This window comes from Gaeumannomyces tritici (assembly GCF_000145635.1).
Source record: "Gaeumannomyces tritici R3-111a-1 unplaced genomic scaffold supercont2.3, whole genome shotgun sequence".
Lineage (NCBI taxonomy): Eukaryota > Fungi > Ascomycota > Sordariomycetes > Magnaporthales > Magnaporthaceae > Gaeumannomyces > Gaeumannomyces tritici.
Window position 1 is genome coordinate 3,920,317 of NW_008804547.1, and position 18,371 is coordinate 3,938,687.

Consider the following 18,371-nt stretch of genomic DNA (forward strand, 5'->3'; position numbering starts at 1 on the left):
AAAAAAAGACATTGAATAGGGAGACGCCATACCGCTGTGATCTCATATTTGTCGCTGATGAACTTGTTCCGGTCCTCCTCATCCACCTCTGCGGCTGGGCATTTCTCCTTGTGGTCGGCAGCGAACTTGTGGTTAAGGACCGCGTCCTGCTCACCTCTTAGTTAGTGATGCTGACATGCCGAACCACGGCCTGCTTGATCGGCGTACCCAGTAGATGCCAACGCCATTCTTTTTGGCGTTGGAGCAGAGCCTCTGCAGCTCCTCCTTGGTGCCCCATTTTGTAGCCACGGAGCCCTTCTGGTCAAACTCGCCCAGATCGTATCTGCCAGGACATGAGGTTAGATATGGGTCCACGTCTGGCCCTGGAGCTCTTCACGAAGCGTCACTTACAGGTCATAGATATCGTATCCGTTGCCCTCGTTGCTGGACCCCTTGCATCTATTGCAGAAACCCAGCACATGATGGTCAGCTTGATGATAGGCGCCAGCTAATGGCTCCAGATACTGCCGAGTACAATCATTGAGCGGACAGGGGGTGTACTTACCCCGGAGGTACCCAGATGTTGTCGATGCCCCAGGCCTTTAGCTGAGGGATTCTCTTATCCAGCCGTACCCAGTGCTTACCATCGGCAGGCACATACCTGTAGAAGCTTGGGTCAGTATAACAGCCAGCGGGTAGTGTTATTTTCTGAGATGGACTGACCATTCGAATCCCTGCATCATGGTCATGTTCTCGGGGGTTGGTTCTTGGGACCCCATCTTGGGCTATAGAGTGTTGTTCGCTGGCTGAAAACGACGAGGAGGAGGAATCCAGGGGGATCGAGTGATATACAGTTCAAGGAGAGTAGGGTGACGGCCTGGGAGCAAAAGAAGATAATGTGCGGGCAGCGGCGCAGAAGATGTACATGCGCACATCTACACGCCCAAGGCGGCAGGCGGGCTCCTAGCTCCATTGTGACGCCGCGCGGAGGCGAGCTGAAACTTGGAAAGCAGGCTTATGTTGCATGCATATAAGCATGGTCTCGGTTGTCTCGACAGACGGGTGACGCTGCTTGGGCAGCATCCTGCGTGCCTGCATCGCAGGCAGCGAAGCGGGCAGGTCTAGAACGCGGTCTCTGCTGCGATGGTGGCGACCCGGCAGGCTGGAGGATGATGCAGCCATGGCACGTTGCCGGTATTGTGGCGTCTCGCCTTGGCCGGACTGGAACCTAGCTGTCGGGACCGCTGGCGGTGCTCGCAGGATCATGACGTCGATGCTGAGGCACCGCAGCAAGGCACGCAAGTTCAACACACTTCAGGCGCAATCGCTCGGCGGGAGCGGAGACTAAGCTGGCCAATAACAGCAATGCCAATAGCAGGCTCTGTGCGGCTTTTCCCAACCATTTTCCAACCAGCGTCGATCCCGTCCGCCATCCCGATGGGATCGAGAGCAGGAGGATCGCGTGTGTTCTGCTCGGCCGAGCTTCCCCAAATAGCAGCGGTGAGAATATGAGTCTGCGAGACTTCATGTTCTATCTCGATTGGCGAAGTAAGTTACTGAAGGTACGCATGGAGGATATACTGGTCTCGGACAGGGACTACCTCTGGAAAATTGGACATTGTGGGTTTATTTTCCGACCCTCCTTTGCAACAGCCTTGATCACTTCATGAAGCCGCCTCAGAATGACGTCAAACGTGCAATTCATGCCAGAACAGAACCACTGGAATTCAAATCACATTCGGCAGCATCCCTCTGAGACGGGAGGAGAAGATGGCGAGACACAGATCGGGCGGACAAAAAGAAAGACAGTCCAAACCCCCCTCACTCCCGAACGCGCCTGTTCTCCGTTGCTCCATTTTGTCCACGTCGCAGGTCCTCGGCGGCGGGCTCTGGCGGGCTCTGGACGAATTGCAAAGGTCGGCTGCACTGATTGGGGCTCTGATTGGGACATGTCAGAGCGCTGCCAACAGGGGAGTGGCCCAAATTGGGCCCGCTTTGCCGGGGCAACCGCGCCATCGGGCAGCGGTAAGCGAAGTAAACAATACGGTTCTGGGGCGCTTGGCGCAGCTCGACACCACACAGCTGTCCACCCAGCTGCCCACCACACAGCTGCCCTCGGATAAACGAGCTTGCAGGCGACGCACAGCACGACGCACGAATCACGGCCGTGGGGGCAGACCCCTGCCCACGTCTTTCCTATCACGACAGCCCATTTGCCTCGCGCCAGCTGTTGCAACCGTTGCCGGAGCGCCTGCAAACAACCACCACGCCACCCAATCCCAGCCCGCGCTAACACCGCCCCCGGTATAAACTCGATTGCCTGGACCGCCTGTCCGTCCGCTTTATCCCCCAGCTATGCCGCGACCCGCCGACCTCGCCTGCGACGACTTCGAAATCCACGTTGACCAGTCCTGTCTGAACACACCCATGGACGAGCAGGCTGCCACTAACATCTCGGAGGTTGTCGAGCCCCGGGACCAGAACGACGCTGTCCCCGACACCAAGGCAAACAACAACCCGGCCGAGAGCGGCAAGACCGAGAGTGCCACAGCAGCTGAAGAGAAGGCGGGCGAGGGGACCGACGCAAACGCCACCAAGCCCGAGGCAGGACAAGAAAATGACGCCGCAGACACACCTCAGGAACCGCCCGCAGGTCATGTAAAAGAGTCAAACACGGAAGAACACACATACAGTGACGACGTTTCCGAGGCCCCTGAACACGCCGAGCCTGCCGAGGGTCTTGAGGGCGACGCTGGCGGCGATAGCAGTTCTCAGCAAGAAGACGACGTCTTTAGCGACCACAGCCCGCGCAGCTCTATGGGCTCCGTTGACATTGGTGAAGGCGGTGAGAAGCCCGAGGGCGACGACGGAAAATCCCACGACGACTACGGGCGCTCGGCTCGAATCTCGGGCATATCCGACTTTTCCAACCTGGACTCCAATCTGGACGAGGACGACGTGTTCGTGCCCGAAACGAGGGGCACACCTAGACACGCCTTCCGCACCACCTCGACCGTTCGAGCCATGCAGATGTCGTCGCCGACCGCCTCGGTATTCTCGACACCGCGGTCCTCGGGCGGTAGCAAACGGCCCATGGCGATCCCACCACACTCGGCCCCGCGCCTCAGCAGCCCTGGTGGCTCAACCCAGTACTCGCCCAAGGGCAGGTCGACGCCGACGCGGTTCAAGGTTAAGAAGGAGCCCGCCCCGCTCGTCCTGCTGCACGCCACCCTGCTACCGCTGAGGTGGACATGGGGGGATATCCTGGACGAGGGCTTTGGGATTCCTGCCGAGGACGGGTCTGACGTAGGCTGCTTCAAGGCCAGCGAGGATCTGAAGCGGCTACGCGACAACTGGAAAGAGCTGCAGGACCGCATGGGAGACACTGTGCTGGAGCGAGGCATCTTGCTGCCGCATCCTCAGAGCGATTATGAGGTGCTTGAGGAGCGGCTGCTGGAGGCACTTGAGCTGCCGATGCGTCGGCGCGCCCGCATCCTTGAGTGTGGCCACTACCTGGGGCCCTCCAACATGACGTACGTTGAGAGCAGCGAGGACGATACGACGACCGACGAGAGCGACGGCGACTACGCGGCCACGCCGTCGCGCCAGACGCGGCGCCGGAACGGCGCAGGCGGTCGCGAGGCGCGGCATTGGTGCGGCACCTGCAGGTCCGACATCAAGTATGAGGCCCTGGGCCCCGGCAAGGTCTTCCGAGTCAAGATCTACGCCAGCAACGGACTTATGCGGGCCGGCGCCTGGGAGGCTTGCTGGAAGGAGATGGAAAGAGTCGACGCGGAAATAGAGCCTGTTCTGGAGCCGGCGCTGCAGACCGAGCTCGAGCAACTTGAGACCTGGCAGGCTGCCGAGCACCAGAGGCGCGAGGACGAGTTTGACAGGCGGGCATCCGAGGAGTTCAGCCGACACGCAGAGGGGGACGTCGACCAGCGCACAGACGAGGAGCTGATGCGGGAGGCCGAGGCCCACCTGGCTGCTGCTGAAGCTGAAGCTGCCGCACGCGAAGCCGAGTTCGAGCCTGAGCAGACTCACGAAGACGGCGAGGATGGGATCCAGGAAGACGAGAAGCAGGAGGACTCCTTCGCAGACGAGACTGTGCACCGCGAGTCCCTCGACCCTCAGGACTTCCCGACTTCGCCGCCCCCAATGGATGCGCCCTCATCGTCGGGCCAGGAGCACCACGACGAGGAGGAAACCGAGGGGGACACGGATTCCGTGGCGGCGGAGCTGGACGCGGAGCGCAGGCGTCGCGACGAAGAGCGCCTCCGCGAGATCTACGGCCAATCACCCTCGGCGTCGGCTCGCCGGGAGAGCGTCGACTTCAGGCTTCATGGCAGCCGGGTCTCCTCCCCGGCGCCGGCGCCACGCTCCCCAAGACACAGCGTGCTCTCGAGCCCAAGCCGCCGCGAAAGCCTCCTGTCCGACAACCTCGAGGGCCGGCCGTCGGGCCACCGTGACAGCATGCTCTCGGGCTCCCATGGGGCCCAGAGCCCGGGCGGCGGACGGGACAGCCAGCAGCGCATGCGCCCAGACGAGAGCATGGGCATGGGCGAGGACGGCTTCATGCCGCCCCGCAGCCCCGTGTCGCCCAGTGTCCGATCCTTCGACCAGCGGAGCCAGAGCGCCGGGAGCCAGAGCAGGAGGTCGATGCGCGTGGCTCTGCACGAGCAGCACGCTCCCCGCCCCAGTCATCCCCTCCGCCGAGAGACGCATCAGTCGGATCAGTCTCTCCCGCATGACCAGCAGTCCTCCTACCGCCAGGGGTCTCCTCATCCCCATCAGCAGCCCGCCGCCGGATATCCTCCCGACCAACACCCGCCGCCGCAGCAGCAGCAGCAGCAGCAGCGGCGGCGCGGTGACGAGTCGTTCTCCGAGCTGCTCATGGAGGCCGCAAGCGTGATGCTGCGCGACCGCAAGAACGTCGCCATCGCGGCGCTGGGATTCCTCGTCCTGATATTCGCCATGCGCTCCCCGTCGGCGGCCGTCTCGTATAGCGCGGCCGAGCGGGAGGCCGACATGATGCGGACCCTCTACATGCAGCAGCAGCTCCAGCTGCAGCAACAGCAGCAACAACAATTCCTTCAGCAGCAGCAGCAGCAACAGCATCATAAGCAGCAGCACCACCAGCAGGAGTCGGCTGCGACGCCGCTGCCGGCCGAGGTCGTCAGCGCCCTGGGGAGCTCCTCGGCTCCGGCGGTCGAAATCGCCCAGACGGCCGCGAAGCCCGCTCCCGAACCTGCCATGGGTCCCGAAAACTCTCCCGAGCCCGCACCCAAGGATTCCCAACACGGAGAGGGGCCCGTCGCCGCGGCCGTCCCTCCCGCGGAGAAAGAGGTGGTCAAGGTGTACGAGACGGTCACGGAGACTGTCAAGATCACCGCCACCGAGAGCGTCGCCGAGCCGACGGCCGCCGCGACCGAGCCCGAGCCCGAGGCCGAGGGCGCTAGCGCACCACTACAAGGTCCCATAGAGGCCGAGCCCGAGGCTGAGGCCGAGGGCGCTAGCGCACCACTGCAAGGTCCCATAGAGGCCGAGGCTGCTGCGGCCTCCGACACTATTGACGGCGGGCCCGAGGCTGACGCATCGGAGCTGGCGGAGCTTTTGGACAAGACGGCTCCGGAGCCTGTCGAGGTCCCGATTGACGCAGAAGAGGAGAAGCCAGCCCGAGAGAAGGCCGGGCTCGAGGTGGACGGGCAGCAGGCCCTCGAGCCTGAACTGGAGGCCGGTGACTGGGAGTTCGTGGCTGGCGACCACGATGAGCTGTGATCGTGTGCTTACAGTTGGATAAGTGTGTCTCTGGGCGGCCTTTTCCTTTGCCATGAAGTGAAGAATCTTACGCAACGTTTCTTGTCTTCTCCTCCTCTAGCCCCATTTCGGCCTCACGGATGTGGATAATGTCATTTCCGGGGGGTTTTTTTTTTTGCTCACCATGTCTCCGTCTCTCTTTGTGCATAATACCGGCGGGATGGGTGTGGGACGCACGCACTGCTTGGCGTGGCGTGGCGTGTGTTTAGTGTTATGTTGATTCCTACTTAACCAGCGACCTTTATTGTTATGCGCCACTGTGAGGCTAGGTAGATGGAAGGTTCTCCAATGCTTGTGAGGGCTCTAAACACGTATCTGAAGTTCTACAGCCGCCTTTATTTGTATACTAACGTTTCTGTGGTCGGTATGGGACTCGGGCAAAATACGTCGCATGCTGCCCCCCTGGTCGGCTGGCGAAAACTGGATAGGAAATTACAGCTCGAGCATCTGCTCTAATGTGTTAACCCCCGAACACCGCCTCTCACTCTGTCGCTGACTCTACACAACCCATCTTTCAGGACGACAGTCCTGAACGTAGTGCCAATGCTGAGCGGACGTTGTCACGATAACCTAGGCGGACCTGCGGGTCCACTCGAGTTTGCCCATCACGAAATTCACGAAATTCCAGCGCGTAGATGGAAGGAATCACTTATGGGCACAAGTAATCAAGGGCTTGAAATGATGTATCGCAGACGTAACTATGCAACGCTAAGAGCAGGATATTTGGACCAGAAGCTGTGGGGGAAGAAAGTAAAAGGAGAAGAAATCAACCGAAAAAAAGTATCAACTTGAGCTTGGGGAACCCTTTCTCGAGGGAAACTTAGGGTATTGAAACTTGCAAGACCAACCTTGCACGGCGATAATAACAAAACTTGAAAACGGAGACAAAAGGTGTGACATAAAATCAAGGGGAAGAGTTGAAAGAAACCGGGTACTTGGCTAATCGAACACTCAAGAAAAAAACCCCGTGATGTGAGTGATTGTTTCAGTCCTTGGCGATTTCTTCCTGGGTTGTCTTGTTGCTCTCGACATCCTCGCCCCCGGGATCTTCACGAGGACTGGCAAGCGCACTGGAAATGGCGCCAGAGTTGCCGTTGATGCTGTCGGCCCGAGAATGGCCCAGCAGTCCGTTCCGGATGCTTGCCGCCTCCGCAACACTAGGGGCGCCGCCTCCACTTGATGGCCCAGCTCCGTTGGCGGCAGCGCTAGCCTTGTCTTGCAGCTCCTTTTGCTGTTTCGACGCATAGAAGCTACTCCGGTCGCCAGGGATGATTCCGCTCGTACTGTATATGCTGGCCCTCTCGGCCACCATCCGTGATGACGGAACCGCCCCCGGCGTCGTAGGAACGGCCGGCACAGGGTCGATGGTAGCCGAGAGGACAGAAAGAGGCAGAGACTCACGAGAGCCGCCAAACACAGATGAGGGGGCAAGGGCGCGGACACTGGCGTTGGTGTCGAGGGAACGTCGCCGGCGACCCTTGGAAGACGATGCTAGAGTCAATATGGAGGCGTTGTCGGTCAGCAGCCCGTTGGCTGTCGCGGTTGTATACGTGTGCTGTGGGCTCTGCTGGCCCAGCATGGTGGCGCCAGCAGCGCCTCCCGAGGGGTTCAAGTGGGGCGGAATGGCCGACGCGGGAGTGCTCGGAAAAGGCTGGTTAAAGTGTATGACTTGTGAGCTGCTAGCTTGGTGATGGCTATGGTGGTGGTGGTAGCTGCCGCCGTTGCCCTGGTGGGGTTGATATGGGTGCCCGCCCAACGGTAGCGACTGGATCGTGGTGAGGGTCGTGGTCATGGAGCGGACGGAGGGGGCGGGTGAGGAGAAGGTGCTATCGCCTCCTCTGCGGGACTCGAGGCCGCCGTTGGCGGTGCGGCTGGTGCCCGTCACCGAGGAGGCGCCGTGCGACGGCGCGGCGATGGAGTGGGCGGCTTCGTGGTCGGTGGAGACGGTGGGGGCGGTCGACCGCGCGCCCGCCGTTGGGGCTCGGCCGCGTGTGCTGTTGGTGGAGGAGCGGAGCGACAGAGTCCGCCCCAGAGAGGTTGCACTTGATGTCACTCCACTGGGGGATGTGGAGAAGGAGCGCGTGCTGCCGCCCTGCAGGTGCTGCTGCTGTACATCTGCCGCCCCGTTTCCTATTCTTCCAGACTCGGGATATGGGTTGTTGTTCTTGGACGCCCGCTGTTTTGACGAGGATTTGGTGTGTTTTGAGCCTGTTCGGCTGTCGTCGCCCGAGTATCCGCCTTTGAAGTTCCTGAGCTTCTTGACCAGCGTGGCGAACGGCCGCCGCCTGCTATGGCGATCTATCCATTTCATAGTCACGTTAGCTTTGCTGTCGCCTGGGGTCGCTGGCAAGTATTTGCTTATGGCGCCTGAAGCGGCTCTTCCGAAGCCGTGGCCAGGGAATCGTGCATGAGGGCAGAGGTTTGGGCTCCGGGGAGACAAGCAGCAGAGGCCGCAGTCGAGATCCGTTGGGAGAGGATTGTGCGCACCTTGTGACACCGTCTCTATCATGGCCATCGTAGATTGGGCCGACGACTTGTCTTGGCCGTCGTAGAATGAGGCGGATGTTCGAGTGGTTCGGCCGGATCCGGTGGCAGCGCTTTGGTCCTGGTCAAAGAAGAGCAGACCTGAAAGTCGGCCGTAAGGAATCCGTGAGGAGGTGGTCAGTCAATGGGGGCGGCTGGGCGTAGTGTAGTTCGAATCGATCCGAGGGAAATGGTGGTCGCGTTCAGGCGTGCTAGGCTGAGCGAGCGCCGCAAACGTGGGGAAGAGAGCGGCTGGAGGGACAAAGGCAAGCTAGAGCGGGAGGTGCGGACGCGGCGGCGGCGGCGAGAAGACAGGCGGGATCAGATGGAGCTTGTGTTTGTTTGATGACGCCAGGGAAGCTGTGGTGGTATGGTTTACGGGTCGAGAGTTTGGGTTGTCGTTCGGGCGTTGTTCGGGTTGGGTTGACTGGTGCGTGAACGTTGCCAGTGCCAGCCCAGCAGAGTCATGGAAGCAAATCAAACCCTTCCCGAATCTTCGGGTTTGGGGTCTGCTCGCCTCGCCAAGCCACGGATTGTGGGGCCTTGGATAGCGGACCCAGTTGTCTCTCCACCACGTGATTGCCCTGTGATGTCAACGCTCTAGACCAGCCTTATCCCCATCGCCCGGTTGCAGTTCGTAGCTTCGATCGTGGACCGGCCAGCTTGGCGCGATCGCCCCTTGCTTGTGCTGGAAGGGTGCATCGTATTGTCCCATCGCCAGCTCTAGAGCCTGAGCCATCGTGCATGGTGGCACTGCTGGGACCGAGCCTCCGGATGCGAGCCTTCTTCGATTGCTTCACCGACTTGCGCTTGTCGAGCTCGAGCTAAAGCCCTCTATCGCTCCCTTGGATCACTGCCAAGCACGCCAGTCCAGATGGACCGTCCACGGCGGCCATGTCAATAAAACGGTTGCCACCAGAGGTGGTGGCCCAGGTCAAGTCCTCGTCGGTCATCACCTCGCTCAATGGCGTGGTGCTTGGGCTTCTCCGCAACTCGCTTGATGCCAAAGCAACCAAGGTCAACGCCTCGGTGGACTTCCGCCTCGGTAACTGCGCCCTCGAGGACAACGGCACCGGAATCTCGTCTGCCGAGTTTATGGACGATGGTGGGCTGGCGAAGCCTCACTGTATGCGCCATCTCCCTCCCTACGTGATATCGAATGGGCCCCATGTTGACAATGACCATTCTGCCAGTCACCTCAAAGTATCCTCCCAGCGAGGGGGTCTACGGACATCATGGCCTGTTTCTCTATTCCGTTGCTTCCCTGTCGTTGCTCTCTATCGCCTCGCACCATCGCTTGCAGACTTCCCACAATTCTTTGCTTGTCCACAACTCTCAGATTGTGTCCCGCCATACCCCTGCGCTTCCCAGCCAACAGGTCCTGGCCTTTCCTCATGGCACTCGTGTGTCAGTCCGAGACCTGTTCGGCTCGATGCCCGTTCGGGTTAAGCAGAGGGCACTCGATGCCGAGAGGTCAGGAGCCGGCCGGGACTGGGACCAGCTCGTCCGTATGGTAGTGGCCCTACTTCTTGCTTTCCCCGGCGAAGTGTCTGTTACCTTGCGCGAGTCCAGCTCCGCTCGCCTCCTGAACCTGAGCGCGGGAGGCCATGAAACCGCCCCTAAAACCACTCACCTTCTCTCACGAGCCTTGCTTTGGGATCACGCCAACTCCGCCTACTGGGTGCCGCTGGGCGCATCTTCATCTGGCGTCATTGTAGACGGCTGCGTCTCTCTTGTGCCCGCACCGACCAAGAGATTGCAATTCATCAGTTTCGGGATTGAGCCCCTGGCAGAAGATCTCGGGTCGAATATCATCTTGGGAGAGGTGAACAAAGTTTTTGCAAACTCCAAGTTCGGTGCAATTGAGGACGGTCCCAGCCATAAGTCCGGCTATCCAACCCCTGTCGGCACGGAGAAGGACTACACAACCAACGAACTCAGGGTCAAGAAAGGAATTGATCGATGGCCTGTCTTCTTCGTTCGGATATCTCTCGACGCGCACGCAGCAAATCGCACAATGAATCCAGACGACTTCCTAGATGAATATCACAATAGCCTCCGGATGATTGTGGATCTTCTCCGGGCTATATCATATACTTTTCTCAAAAAGTACCACTTCAGCCCTGAGCGAGTCAACCTCGTATCCCAGCCCAAGTCGCGCACTTCACCGCCTGTAGAGAGGTTTCTGTCTGGCTACAGTGGAGACTCGGACGCCTGGTCTGCCAGCGGATGTGAATCCAGGAATAGCCCACCCGATGGAAGCCTCAGAGTTTGGCGTGCACCGACCAGAACGCCAGAGAATCCGTGCTCTGGGTACAAAAGCTTGGGGATTGAAACGGATATTATCGGACAGAACTCAGATTCCCTGGGAGAAGAGAAGCGGGCTGGACATGTTCCTGAAAATCCCGAAGATCTACGGCCAACCGTTTGCGCCCAAGACCCGCGCCAGCCAGCGAGGCCAAAAGCGGATTCGGCCATGCGGCAAGAGAAACCCATTCTCGATGACTGTGCCCCAGAGGGAACATTCTACTGGCATGACGCAGTGACGGGGGCACGATCTGTAGTTGATTCGAGGACAGGCTTCATCTTGCCAGTCATGCCCAAGGAGATCCTGCAAACTTCCGAGTCCCCGAAGCACTCAATTGGTGTTGACTCGAAGTCAGGAGGAAAGGAGCCTAGCCCGTGGCTCAAAGACATTCTCTCTCGCTGGAACAATCCCGTTTTCGAGATAACTGAGCCATCCATACCACGCCTCCCTGATGTAGAGGCTACTATGGCGTCCACCACCAGTAACCACAAAGAAAGTGGGTGTTGCTCCGTAACCCTCGGCCACAGAGAAGACAAAGCATCCTTGGCGGTGGAAAGTCGAATCTCCAAGGCGGATTTGAGGTACTCGGAGGTGATCTCTCAGGTCGACGGCAAGTTTATCCTCGTCAAGGTGCCTGTACCTGGGCCGAACAATACGGGACATGCGAGTGTGGACCAGGAGAGCGGAGACGCTAGCCACCAGGAAGGTAACCGGGGAACAGTCCTTATCCTCGTCGACCAGCATGCGGCAGATGAAAGGTGTCGAGTGGAAGATCTCATGCGAGGTTATTTCGAAGACGTTGGTAGTAGCAAAGTAGATCCCATATGGAGGGCTCGCACCGAACACCTGGATGGCGCGCTCTGGCTTGCTCTTTCCTCTCAGGACTGCGCCCTGCTGGAACGATTTAAGTTTCACTTTGAGAGGTGGGGGATACTATACAGGGTTTTCGGTTCAGATGCCACCGCTACCCTTTCGCTCACGAAGAGTCCGATATCCAGGAGGGCAAGGGCGGGAATGATTCTAGGTAGAAGTGGACACGGCGGCAAGGGTATATCCGTGACGAGCCTGCCTCCAGCCATAGTTGAAAGATGCCGGACCGAGCCCAAAATGCTCGCCGAACTACTCCGCGCAGAGGCTTGGAGGCTCGAGGGGGACCAGGCACTAGCGCGCGCAGCGGACACGGCCCAGGGCCTCGTTGGGCTAGTGCCGGGCTGGGAAGACCAAGATGCATCGTGGATATCCAGGTTTCATGGCTGCCCTCGAGGTATACTGGATTTGATCAACTCCAGGGCCTGCAGAAGTAAGCCCTCACTTGTCACCCATTACCCACTGGGCAGTTTGCAGAAACTAATCACCCGATCTTAGGCGCCATCATGTTCAACGATCCTCTTTCGCTTGGAGATTGTCAAGCGCTGCTGGTGCGCCTCGGTGCGTGCGCTTTCCCGTTCCAGTGCGCCCATGGGAGACCGTCCATGGTTCCCTTGCTCGACCTTGGGCCTGAGCTGCCCCTTCAAAACATGAGTGCCGATTTTGGTAGTTGGGGCCATGAATATCCGTCTCAATTTGCTCTCTAGTATAGAATACAAGAACCAGCTTCACTATCCGCCGACCCGAAATGCGCCTAGGCCACATATTCCTTCACGAACTCTGAGATTGGCTTTCGCGAGCGCCACTCAGGCTGCTCGTTCCTCGAGCGCACGTCGCGGGGACCGTCATTCGGCTGCATCTGCTCCATCTCCATGTCGGCGCGCGTGTCACCAAAGTGGTGGTTCGAGTTCACTCTTCCCCTGTACCTGGGGTCAAAATCATCATCGCCTCGCCGGCTGTCGTTCGCCATATCCTCTTGCGGCGTGGAGACCCGGTCGTCTTCTTCGTCGAGCTGCCGGTCCGCGGCCCGCTGCGAGCGGTTATACAGGTCGCGTAGCTTGCGGAGCAGCTCGGCGCCGCCCCTGTCGGTCCCGAGGTGAACCCATCCCTTCGCGTTCTCCGGGTCGGCGAGGCGGGCCTTTCGGTAGTAAAGCTTGCGTCCGGCCACCATGAGCAGGAGGAAGATGTGCTGCCGGAACAGTCACCGTCAGCGGTCACTTCAAGTGCATCCGTACGGTCTTGGCTGTGCTTACCGGTAAATAAGGGCCCATGAATAAGGTACCTTCGGCTCCTTTCAACCACATGGAGCTGCTGGTGAAGATGAAGATGACCAGACACATTGCTATGACGTAGTATGCCGCGAGTGGCTGTAGCCACGACAGTACAGTCCGCGACTGGTAGTGTCGTGAAGTCCCAAGGAATTATTCAAGCTCAGCGTCTCCAGCGAGGTAGTCTTTGCACTTATACGTCCTGCGATTGGGTCCAGGCGGTTATCACGTCGGTTAGCAAAAACTTTCCATATTTGGTGCGTTCTTGGTCGCTAGAGAGTTTCCAGGGTACAGCCATCATACCATCTTCGAAACCGGATATACGCGAAGCATATGGCAGCCCACACTATAAGCGTCAAAACATTCTGTGACACGCCGATTATATATAAAAGCTACGAGGAAGGCGTGGAAATCATCAGGGCGGTTAGCGGAATGGAATCACCCAGTAAATGGGGATGGCGAAAAAGGCTCGGAATTGGGGGCTCTCACATTTTTGACCCCTTGATTGCCGTTCGCTTTGGCAATATGAGTGAGGTATCACGCTTGGCGATACCGGATTGGGAAAGTGGCATGTCTGTTTCTGGCTACCACGGGCGCAGATTGTGCGTTGGCGGTCCAGGTCTATCCATCGAGGTGGGCCGTGCACTCACGTGCCCTGGGCCCCACCTCATACACAATATCCAGGTAAATGATGATGTACATGGTGGGTGCACCCGTTGTCTGCTAGACCACGCTGGTGTTGCGCTGGAGCCACCTCCGAACGGCGCCGCCGCTGCCGCCCTGGTACGTGAGCCCGTAGAGGGTCCGGCTCGCCACGTATAGCGACGCGTTGGCGGCTGACAGCGTCGTGAACACCAGGATCCCGGTGACGGCCGAGGCCACCGCAGGCCGAAAGGTAGCGTTGCACGGGTCCAGTTTGCGAAACACCTTTCCACCGGGCTGACGCCGATGACAACAGCACTAGAGGTGACATTGTGCCAGCACACTGGGTCGGGGGCGGCCCGTGGGTCAAACGGTAGCAGAAGGCCGCCGTGGTTCCATTGAACCGTCAAAATGATGCCGAGGGTGCAGAGGAAATAGATAATGATGACGGTCCAGTGCGTAAGCTGAGACCAGAGTCGGACTTCTCGCATATTGCGGACCTCGAAGGCTGCCATAGCGAAAGTCTCGATTCCAATGTAGCTAAAAGGGGGAGCTGGGGAGGAGGACAGGCTGGCGGCCATTGGGGATTCCAGCGTGCCAAGATCCGGATGCCTCCTTCCATGGGCTCCGCGTCACCCACACCCAAATGAGGGCGCCCGACGGCCAGGTGACTCAGCCCACCGCTGTTGAGCTTCCGCAGGGCAAACGGTAGAAATGCCGCGCTGATTCCATCCCCGAGAAGGAGCCAGCGGTCTGGCCAAACGCAGATATCGAGGGGTTTGCAATAAGCTACAGCGCAACCTGGGCTCACCAACCTGGCCGCAGAACGCCGATCACGTCGCAATATGTAATAGATCGGTGCATGGCCTTTGGCCTGCACCGCCTTGGTGGCTTGTGTGGCTGTGGCTACACGATATATAGTGCCCTCGGCGACCACGGGAAAGGGTCCCATTTGGATCCTTCCTGCACCTTTGTTAATAACCTCGTTCTCCCACAACGGCATCCGTGCCCTTCGGATCAAACCGTAACACAATATTACCTCGCTAGCTTGTGTCCCCCTCTCCGCCCTCTATATAGACAAACACATTCGTATCAGCAGCCGGAAACCTTGCCGTTTTATCGGAACCCACCGCAGGACATACACCAAGAACAAAATCGGGGCCGAAATGGCTGCCGCGGCGACTTTCACCAACGTCCTGAGCGTAGGACGTTCGACCTACGTTACCGACAGCAGGTTTCTCCATGAGTATTTGAAGGAGACGTTCGGAAAAGAGATCAATTTCAATATTGCGGTACCATTTCAGCCCTCATCCCTGTTGACCCTCGGCTTGCGCATTCCAGGGAAAAATAGCTAACATTGATGGCTCTTTTTGGGACAGAGTTTCAACGATCGGTGGTCTTTTGAGCTGGACAGAAAATTACCCAAGGTAAACTGGCTAAAAAAAACCACGAGCTTCTTCCCGCCAAAGTTGACGACTTTTGACTGACAAGAGGAATTCTACCTACAGGAAGAGCTCGAGTAAGTCGAGGCCTTGACTATTTCCCGAAACCATAGCACTCTGTCGGCTTTGTCAACTGACGCGCCAATATCGATTCGCAGGAGACTGGCCACCGAGGTTGCGAACCGATGCGAGGAGGCCTTGAAGGCGGCCCGGTCTAGTCTCAACAGGGCCAGACCGCAAGAAGACATGGACTTGAACACCAAGATGCCCCAAATCGCTGGCGAGGATTTGCCGGGAAGAAATTCCCAGGGTGACAGGCGAGCGACGGGGTAGACTGGTGAGGCAGTTTCATGGGGGCTGATGACAACCCTGTAGCCTTTGAGTTGGATTACCGATGGCTCTGCTGTCTTGGGCGGCACGGATGGTTGCATGTCACACCCTTGGCGGTATCACATAGCCACAGCCAGTACAGCAGGTTGCCCAGGAGGGGCGAGGGAGGTTGGGCTGTGATCCCTGGTTCAGGCAGCTGTACCCGGGTGGGTAGCAGGAGCCCAGGTTGTGATCGAGGTCAGGCTACGGCTGGACGAAGTTCCCTTGTGCACCAGCGGCGGCTAAGGGTTTACCATCCCCCGAGAAAGTCCAACAAAATCTCAGCACTTGCTGACCATAGCGGTTGCGATTTCTGTTTCTGGTCTCGGTCGCCAACTCACCTTCTGCTTTTGATCTGACACGCCACAGGACATACAAATAACATGAGGCGAGGCTAAATTATTTGTGACTTTTTATACAATCGACAGTTCCTGTCGGCCTTTTTGTATTGCTGTCTCATATTCACCGTTGATAAAAGACCATACCCCAACAGCCAGAAGCAGAACTGTGAAGCGAGGCGTCGCCATCAAGCCTAGGCAAGGACTCATTGCACCAGAGCTCCTCTACTGTTTGTACTCGACTCCCAACCATCCACCCCCGGAGCCTGTACGATGCAAAGCCAAGTCTGGGACAGCTATTTTGCCCAAGCTTTCCCGGCCTTATGGTCTTCTGAATGCTGTCGCCTCCGGGCACAGCTGCAAGAGCGAGAGCGCCCAGGGGAAGGGACGCCTTTCGCGACGTCGAGCAACTTCAAGATTACAGACATCTCTGGAGGTTAGCCTGCGGCGAAGTTCGGCCAAACTGAACGGTCCCAACTGACCACGGTAGCAACCAATGCCAGGCGTACCCCGTACTCATGTGTTCAATGACGCCACCAGCCTGGAAAGGCTCGACCGCGCTGTCGAAGATCCAGCGAGCAAGGGTGTCAGGATAATGTCAGTATCAACCCCGGCTTGCAAGCTCGTATATTGTGGCCAGCCATACTAAATATGCCGGCTTTGAAAAGATCGCTGGCAGGAACCCGGGGGACCAGCCCTCTCGAGATAACTTCGCCAGTAGCTGCACGGCTTTTGCGACAGCATTGGGTGAGGCCAGAATATTTGAGAATACTGCTATCCTTCGGCAACATACCGCTGGAACCTGAAGCAAGGAATAGCTACGTCAGCTTCCATCAGGACGTGAATGGAAATGGTACGGCACACGACCCTGATATCTCTCCTTGGTCGCTCACTCGGTCTCCCGCAAATTGCAAACTCCTGACCGTGGCATTTCCCAGTTTCTCTGGCATATCGGCTCGTGTATTCCGAGCGAAACCGCGCGGGAGCATGGACGCTGAGGCAGATCGGAATCTACCATCACCGGCCCCAAAGTAGAAGCTTGAGTGTCTTTGGTGACCTGCTCATTCTAGCAGCTGGCACCCGCCAGACTCGCTTTTTCGCGACTCTGGAGGAAGCTCTGGCTCCAAATCCGGCCGGGACACCAAATTCGGCTGCGAGGAGTCTGGAGACCAACCCCTGGTCATTTCACACGACTTTGCTCGCATGCTACGCTGATAGCTGGCGGGATTACTTCCGCTATTTAGGCTCCCAATATTCACCCATCGGCGACAGGGCCATGGGTACAATGGGCCTTCGAGTTGACGACGAGACGATCCGCAACGTCAAAACGCTCCGACACCTTTACGACCTCTCTTTGTTTGGCGGGGCTGCATGTGCTAGCAACGTTGACATTGCGCGCGCACTGGTGGCTCGCTTCCCGGCCATCCCACAGGGCGAAGCCGACTCCCTCAGGGCATCGGCCGACATGCTCGGGGAGCTGGCAGAAAGCTGCGGGGTGCTCCAGAAGAAGATCAAGAACGTGACGGACCTCGTGGGCCACCTGATCGCCTTCCACTACCAGGTGGAGACGGCCAAGCTAGAAAGCGAGGTGCGGGACGTGACGGCGCGCATGGCCACCCTCACTGAGGAGAACAGGGACCTCACGAAGCAGCTGCGCGAGCTGGCCGAGGGCACGAGCGAGATGACGAGGCGGCTGCGAGACCTGACGCAGAATACGGCCAGCGACGGCGCCATCGTCAGCGTCATCACGGTGGTTTCGGCCGTGTACCTGCCCGGTAGCTTCGTGGCGACCGTGTTCGGCATGAACTTCTTCAACTTTGATGAGGGCGCCCGCAGCATCATCATATCGCTAGACTTTTGGATCTTCGTGGTGCTCTGGGTGGTTTTGATGATTCTGACCGCGGGTATCTTTGCGACTATCTATCATATGAAGGGTGGGGACGCCTCGTTGCTATGGAAAAGGCTGACTGGCGGCGGCGGCGCAGGAAGAGCAGGGTCGAAGGTCTGATGAGTCGGTGGTTACACTACATGATGCGCTCCAATTTGTCTACCTATCGCTCTGAAGGCATAGGGTTACAGTGCATGCTGACCGACGCCGAGCTGCGACCCAAACACGAAATAGCGTCATTCCCACAGCCTTACCTGTCTGTCCTGAGACAACGCTACCAACTTCCAAGGAATAAGATCCAGCTGGCGGCAAAGTAAAGCCGGAGACTGAGGCCTCCGGGCACTTCCAAGCCGCTATCTGTGGCGGTTACCGCTTGCCCATGACCGAGCAGCACGTACGATGCGGAATGCAGGGGCGCTAGCCTTTGCCCGATCCTTTGCCCGAAGCTGGAGATTCACAGCATTAACAGCAAGCCACAATATTGGCAAATGTTTGGCCTCAGCCGCGCGAGCGTGGCAGGACCCGACTTCGAGTCAAACATCATGGGAGGAAAAACAGGGGTTGGCCACAGTGAGGGGAAACTAACACCTTGGCTCCGTTTGGTCCTTGCAGTAGGCCGCATGGGCACATTGAGGCAACACCATCTGCAAGCGGACGAGTTGTTTGGCTCTCGCCTGTCCCACTTCATTGACTAGGCCGACTATCGAGGGCCGCCCAGCCTGCCATCGTACCTACCCAGGTACCGGTACTTGTACCCCGAAATGTCGCGTGCGAACCATCCAAACGCGGGCTTGCACCGAGCTGCTCCTTCCCATCACCGTCACCTGCACCAATACACCCACGCCCGCCTCCCAATAGCAGGGTAGGACACAGCCAGCATCAGGCTTCCGGAGACTGGCTTGAGTAGGCCCTTGCTCGCCAAAACGG

The 18,371-nt window shown here is 58.5% G+C and overlaps 8 protein-coding genes across 8 annotated transcripts in view; 4 read left to right on the forward strand and 4 right to left on the reverse strand.

Annotated features, from left to right (window-relative positions):
* Positions 1 to 758, reverse strand: part of GGTG_06420 (alpha-amylase) — a gene marked incomplete at both ends in the record, with an annotated part of 3,667 nt that extends 2,909 nt beyond the window's left edge. Inside the window, 4 exons of the mRNA XM_009224237.1 lie at positions 208 to 322; positions 391 to 438; positions 545 to 640; positions 703 to 758. Coding sequence (XP_009222501.1) covers positions 208 to 322; positions 391 to 438; positions 545 to 640; positions 703 to 758 — 315 coding nt within the window. The remainder of the gene's footprint in view (positions 1 to 207; positions 323 to 390; positions 439 to 544; positions 641 to 702) is intronic.
* Positions 759 to 1,904: 1,146 nt separating this feature from the next.
* GGTG_06421 (hypothetical protein) lies at positions 1,905 to 6,269 on the forward strand. The gene is made up of 2 exons (XM_009224238.1): positions 1,905 to 5,455; positions 5,513 to 6,269. The coding sequence occupies exons 1-2, from the start codon at positions 2,335 to 2,337 to the stop codon at positions 5,758 to 5,760; spliced, it is 3,369 nt and encodes a 1,122-aa protein (XP_009222502.1). The 5' UTR covers positions 1,905 to 2,334; the 3' UTR covers positions 5,761 to 6,269.
* Positions 6,270 to 6,320: 51 nt separating this feature from the next.
* On the reverse strand, positions 6,321 to 8,805 carry GGTG_06422 (hypothetical protein). Its single transcript, XM_009224239.1, has 2 exons — positions 8,287 to 8,805; positions 6,321 to 8,097 (listed from the first exon to the last, which is right to left on the reverse strand). Exons 1-2 carry the CDS (start codon positions 8,312 to 8,314, stop codon positions 6,785 to 6,787), a joined length of 1,341 nt encoding a protein of 446 aa, XP_009222503.1. The 5' UTR covers positions 8,315 to 8,805; the 3' UTR covers positions 6,321 to 6,784.
* A 139-nt stretch (positions 8,806 to 8,944) lies between these two features.
* On the forward strand, positions 8,945 to 12,299 carry GGTG_06423 (DNA mismatch repair protein). Its single transcript, XM_009224240.1, has 3 exons — positions 8,945 to 9,448; positions 9,516 to 11,930; positions 11,996 to 12,299. The coding sequence occupies exons 1-3, from the start codon at positions 9,217 to 9,219 to the stop codon at positions 12,202 to 12,204; spliced, it is 2,856 nt and encodes a 951-aa protein (XP_009222504.1). The 5' UTR covers positions 8,945 to 9,216; the 3' UTR covers positions 12,205 to 12,299.
* On the reverse strand, positions 12,169 to 13,348 carry GGTG_06424 (hypothetical protein). Its single transcript, XM_009224241.1, has 4 exons — positions 13,255 to 13,348; positions 13,069 to 13,157; positions 12,751 to 12,967; positions 12,169 to 12,686 (listed from the first exon to the last, which is right to left on the reverse strand). Exons 3-4 carry the CDS (start codon positions 12,835 to 12,837, stop codon positions 12,252 to 12,254), a joined length of 522 nt encoding a protein of 173 aa, XP_009222505.1. The 5' UTR covers positions 12,838 to 12,967; positions 13,069 to 13,157; positions 13,255 to 13,348; the 3' UTR covers positions 12,169 to 12,251.
* Positions 13,349 to 13,445: 97 nt separating this feature from the next.
* On the reverse strand, positions 13,446 to 13,988 carry GGTG_06425 (hypothetical protein; the record flags this gene model as incomplete). The annotated part of the gene is made up of 2 exons (XM_009224242.1): positions 13,446 to 13,725; positions 13,752 to 13,988. The coding sequence occupies 2 exons, from the start codon at positions 13,986 to 13,988 to the stop codon at positions 13,489 to 13,491; spliced, it is 474 nt and encodes a 157-aa protein (XP_009222506.1). The 3' UTR covers positions 13,446 to 13,488.
* A 585-nt stretch (positions 13,989 to 14,573) lies between these two features.
* On the forward strand, positions 14,574 to 15,182 carry GGTG_06426 (hypothetical protein; the record flags this gene model as incomplete). The annotated part of the gene is made up of 4 exons (XM_009224243.1): positions 14,574 to 14,699; positions 14,787 to 14,834; positions 14,916 to 14,926; positions 15,008 to 15,182. The coding sequence occupies 4 exons, from the start codon at positions 14,574 to 14,576 to the stop codon at positions 15,180 to 15,182; spliced, it is 360 nt and encodes a 119-aa protein (XP_009222507.1).
* Positions 15,183 to 16,052: 870 nt separating this feature from the next.
* Positions 16,053 to 17,564, forward strand: GGTG_06427 (hypothetical protein; the record flags this gene model as incomplete). The annotated part of the gene is made up of 3 exons (XM_009224244.1): positions 16,053 to 16,153; positions 16,225 to 16,409; positions 16,495 to 17,564. 3 exons carry the CDS (start codon positions 16,053 to 16,055, stop codon positions 17,562 to 17,564), a joined length of 1,356 nt encoding a protein of 451 aa, XP_009222508.1.
* Between the last annotated feature and the right edge of the window lie 807 nt (positions 17,565 to 18,371).

Coding starts and splice junctions, on each gene's coding strand:
- GGTG_06421 (XM_009224238.1), top strand. CDS start 2,335: ATGCCGCGACCCGCCGACCTCGCCTGCGACGACTTCGAAATCCACGTT. Junction 5,456..5,512: donor CGCTAGCGCACCACTACAAG/GTCCCATAGAGG, acceptor CACCACTGCAAG/GTCCCATAGAGGCCGAGGCT.
- GGTG_06422 (XM_009224239.1), bottom strand. CDS start 8,314: ATGGCCATGATAGAGACGGTGTCACAAG. Junction 8,098..8,286: donor GATAGAGACGGTGTCACAAG/GTGCGCACAATC, acceptor TGAAATGGATAG/ATCGCCATAGCAGGCGGCGG.
- GGTG_06423 (XM_009224240.1), top strand. CDS start 9,217: ATGTCAATAAAACGGTTGCCACCAGAGGTGGTGGCCCAGGTCAAGTCC. Junction 9,449..9,515: donor TGGGCTGGCGAAGCCTCACT/GTATGCGCCATC, acceptor CCATTCTGCCAG/TCACCTCAAAGTATCCTCCC. Junction 11,931..11,995: donor CAACTCCAGGGCCTGCAGAA/GTAAGCCCTCAC, acceptor ACCCGATCTTAG/GCGCCATCATGTTCAACGAT.
- GGTG_06424 (XM_009224241.1), bottom strand. CDS start 12,837: ATGTGTCTGGTCATCTTCATCTTCACCAGCAGCTCCATGTGGTTGAAA. Junction 12,687..12,750: donor TCATGGGCCCTTATTTACCG/GTAAGCACAGCC, acceptor CTGTTCCGGCAG/CACATCTTCCTCCTGCTCAT.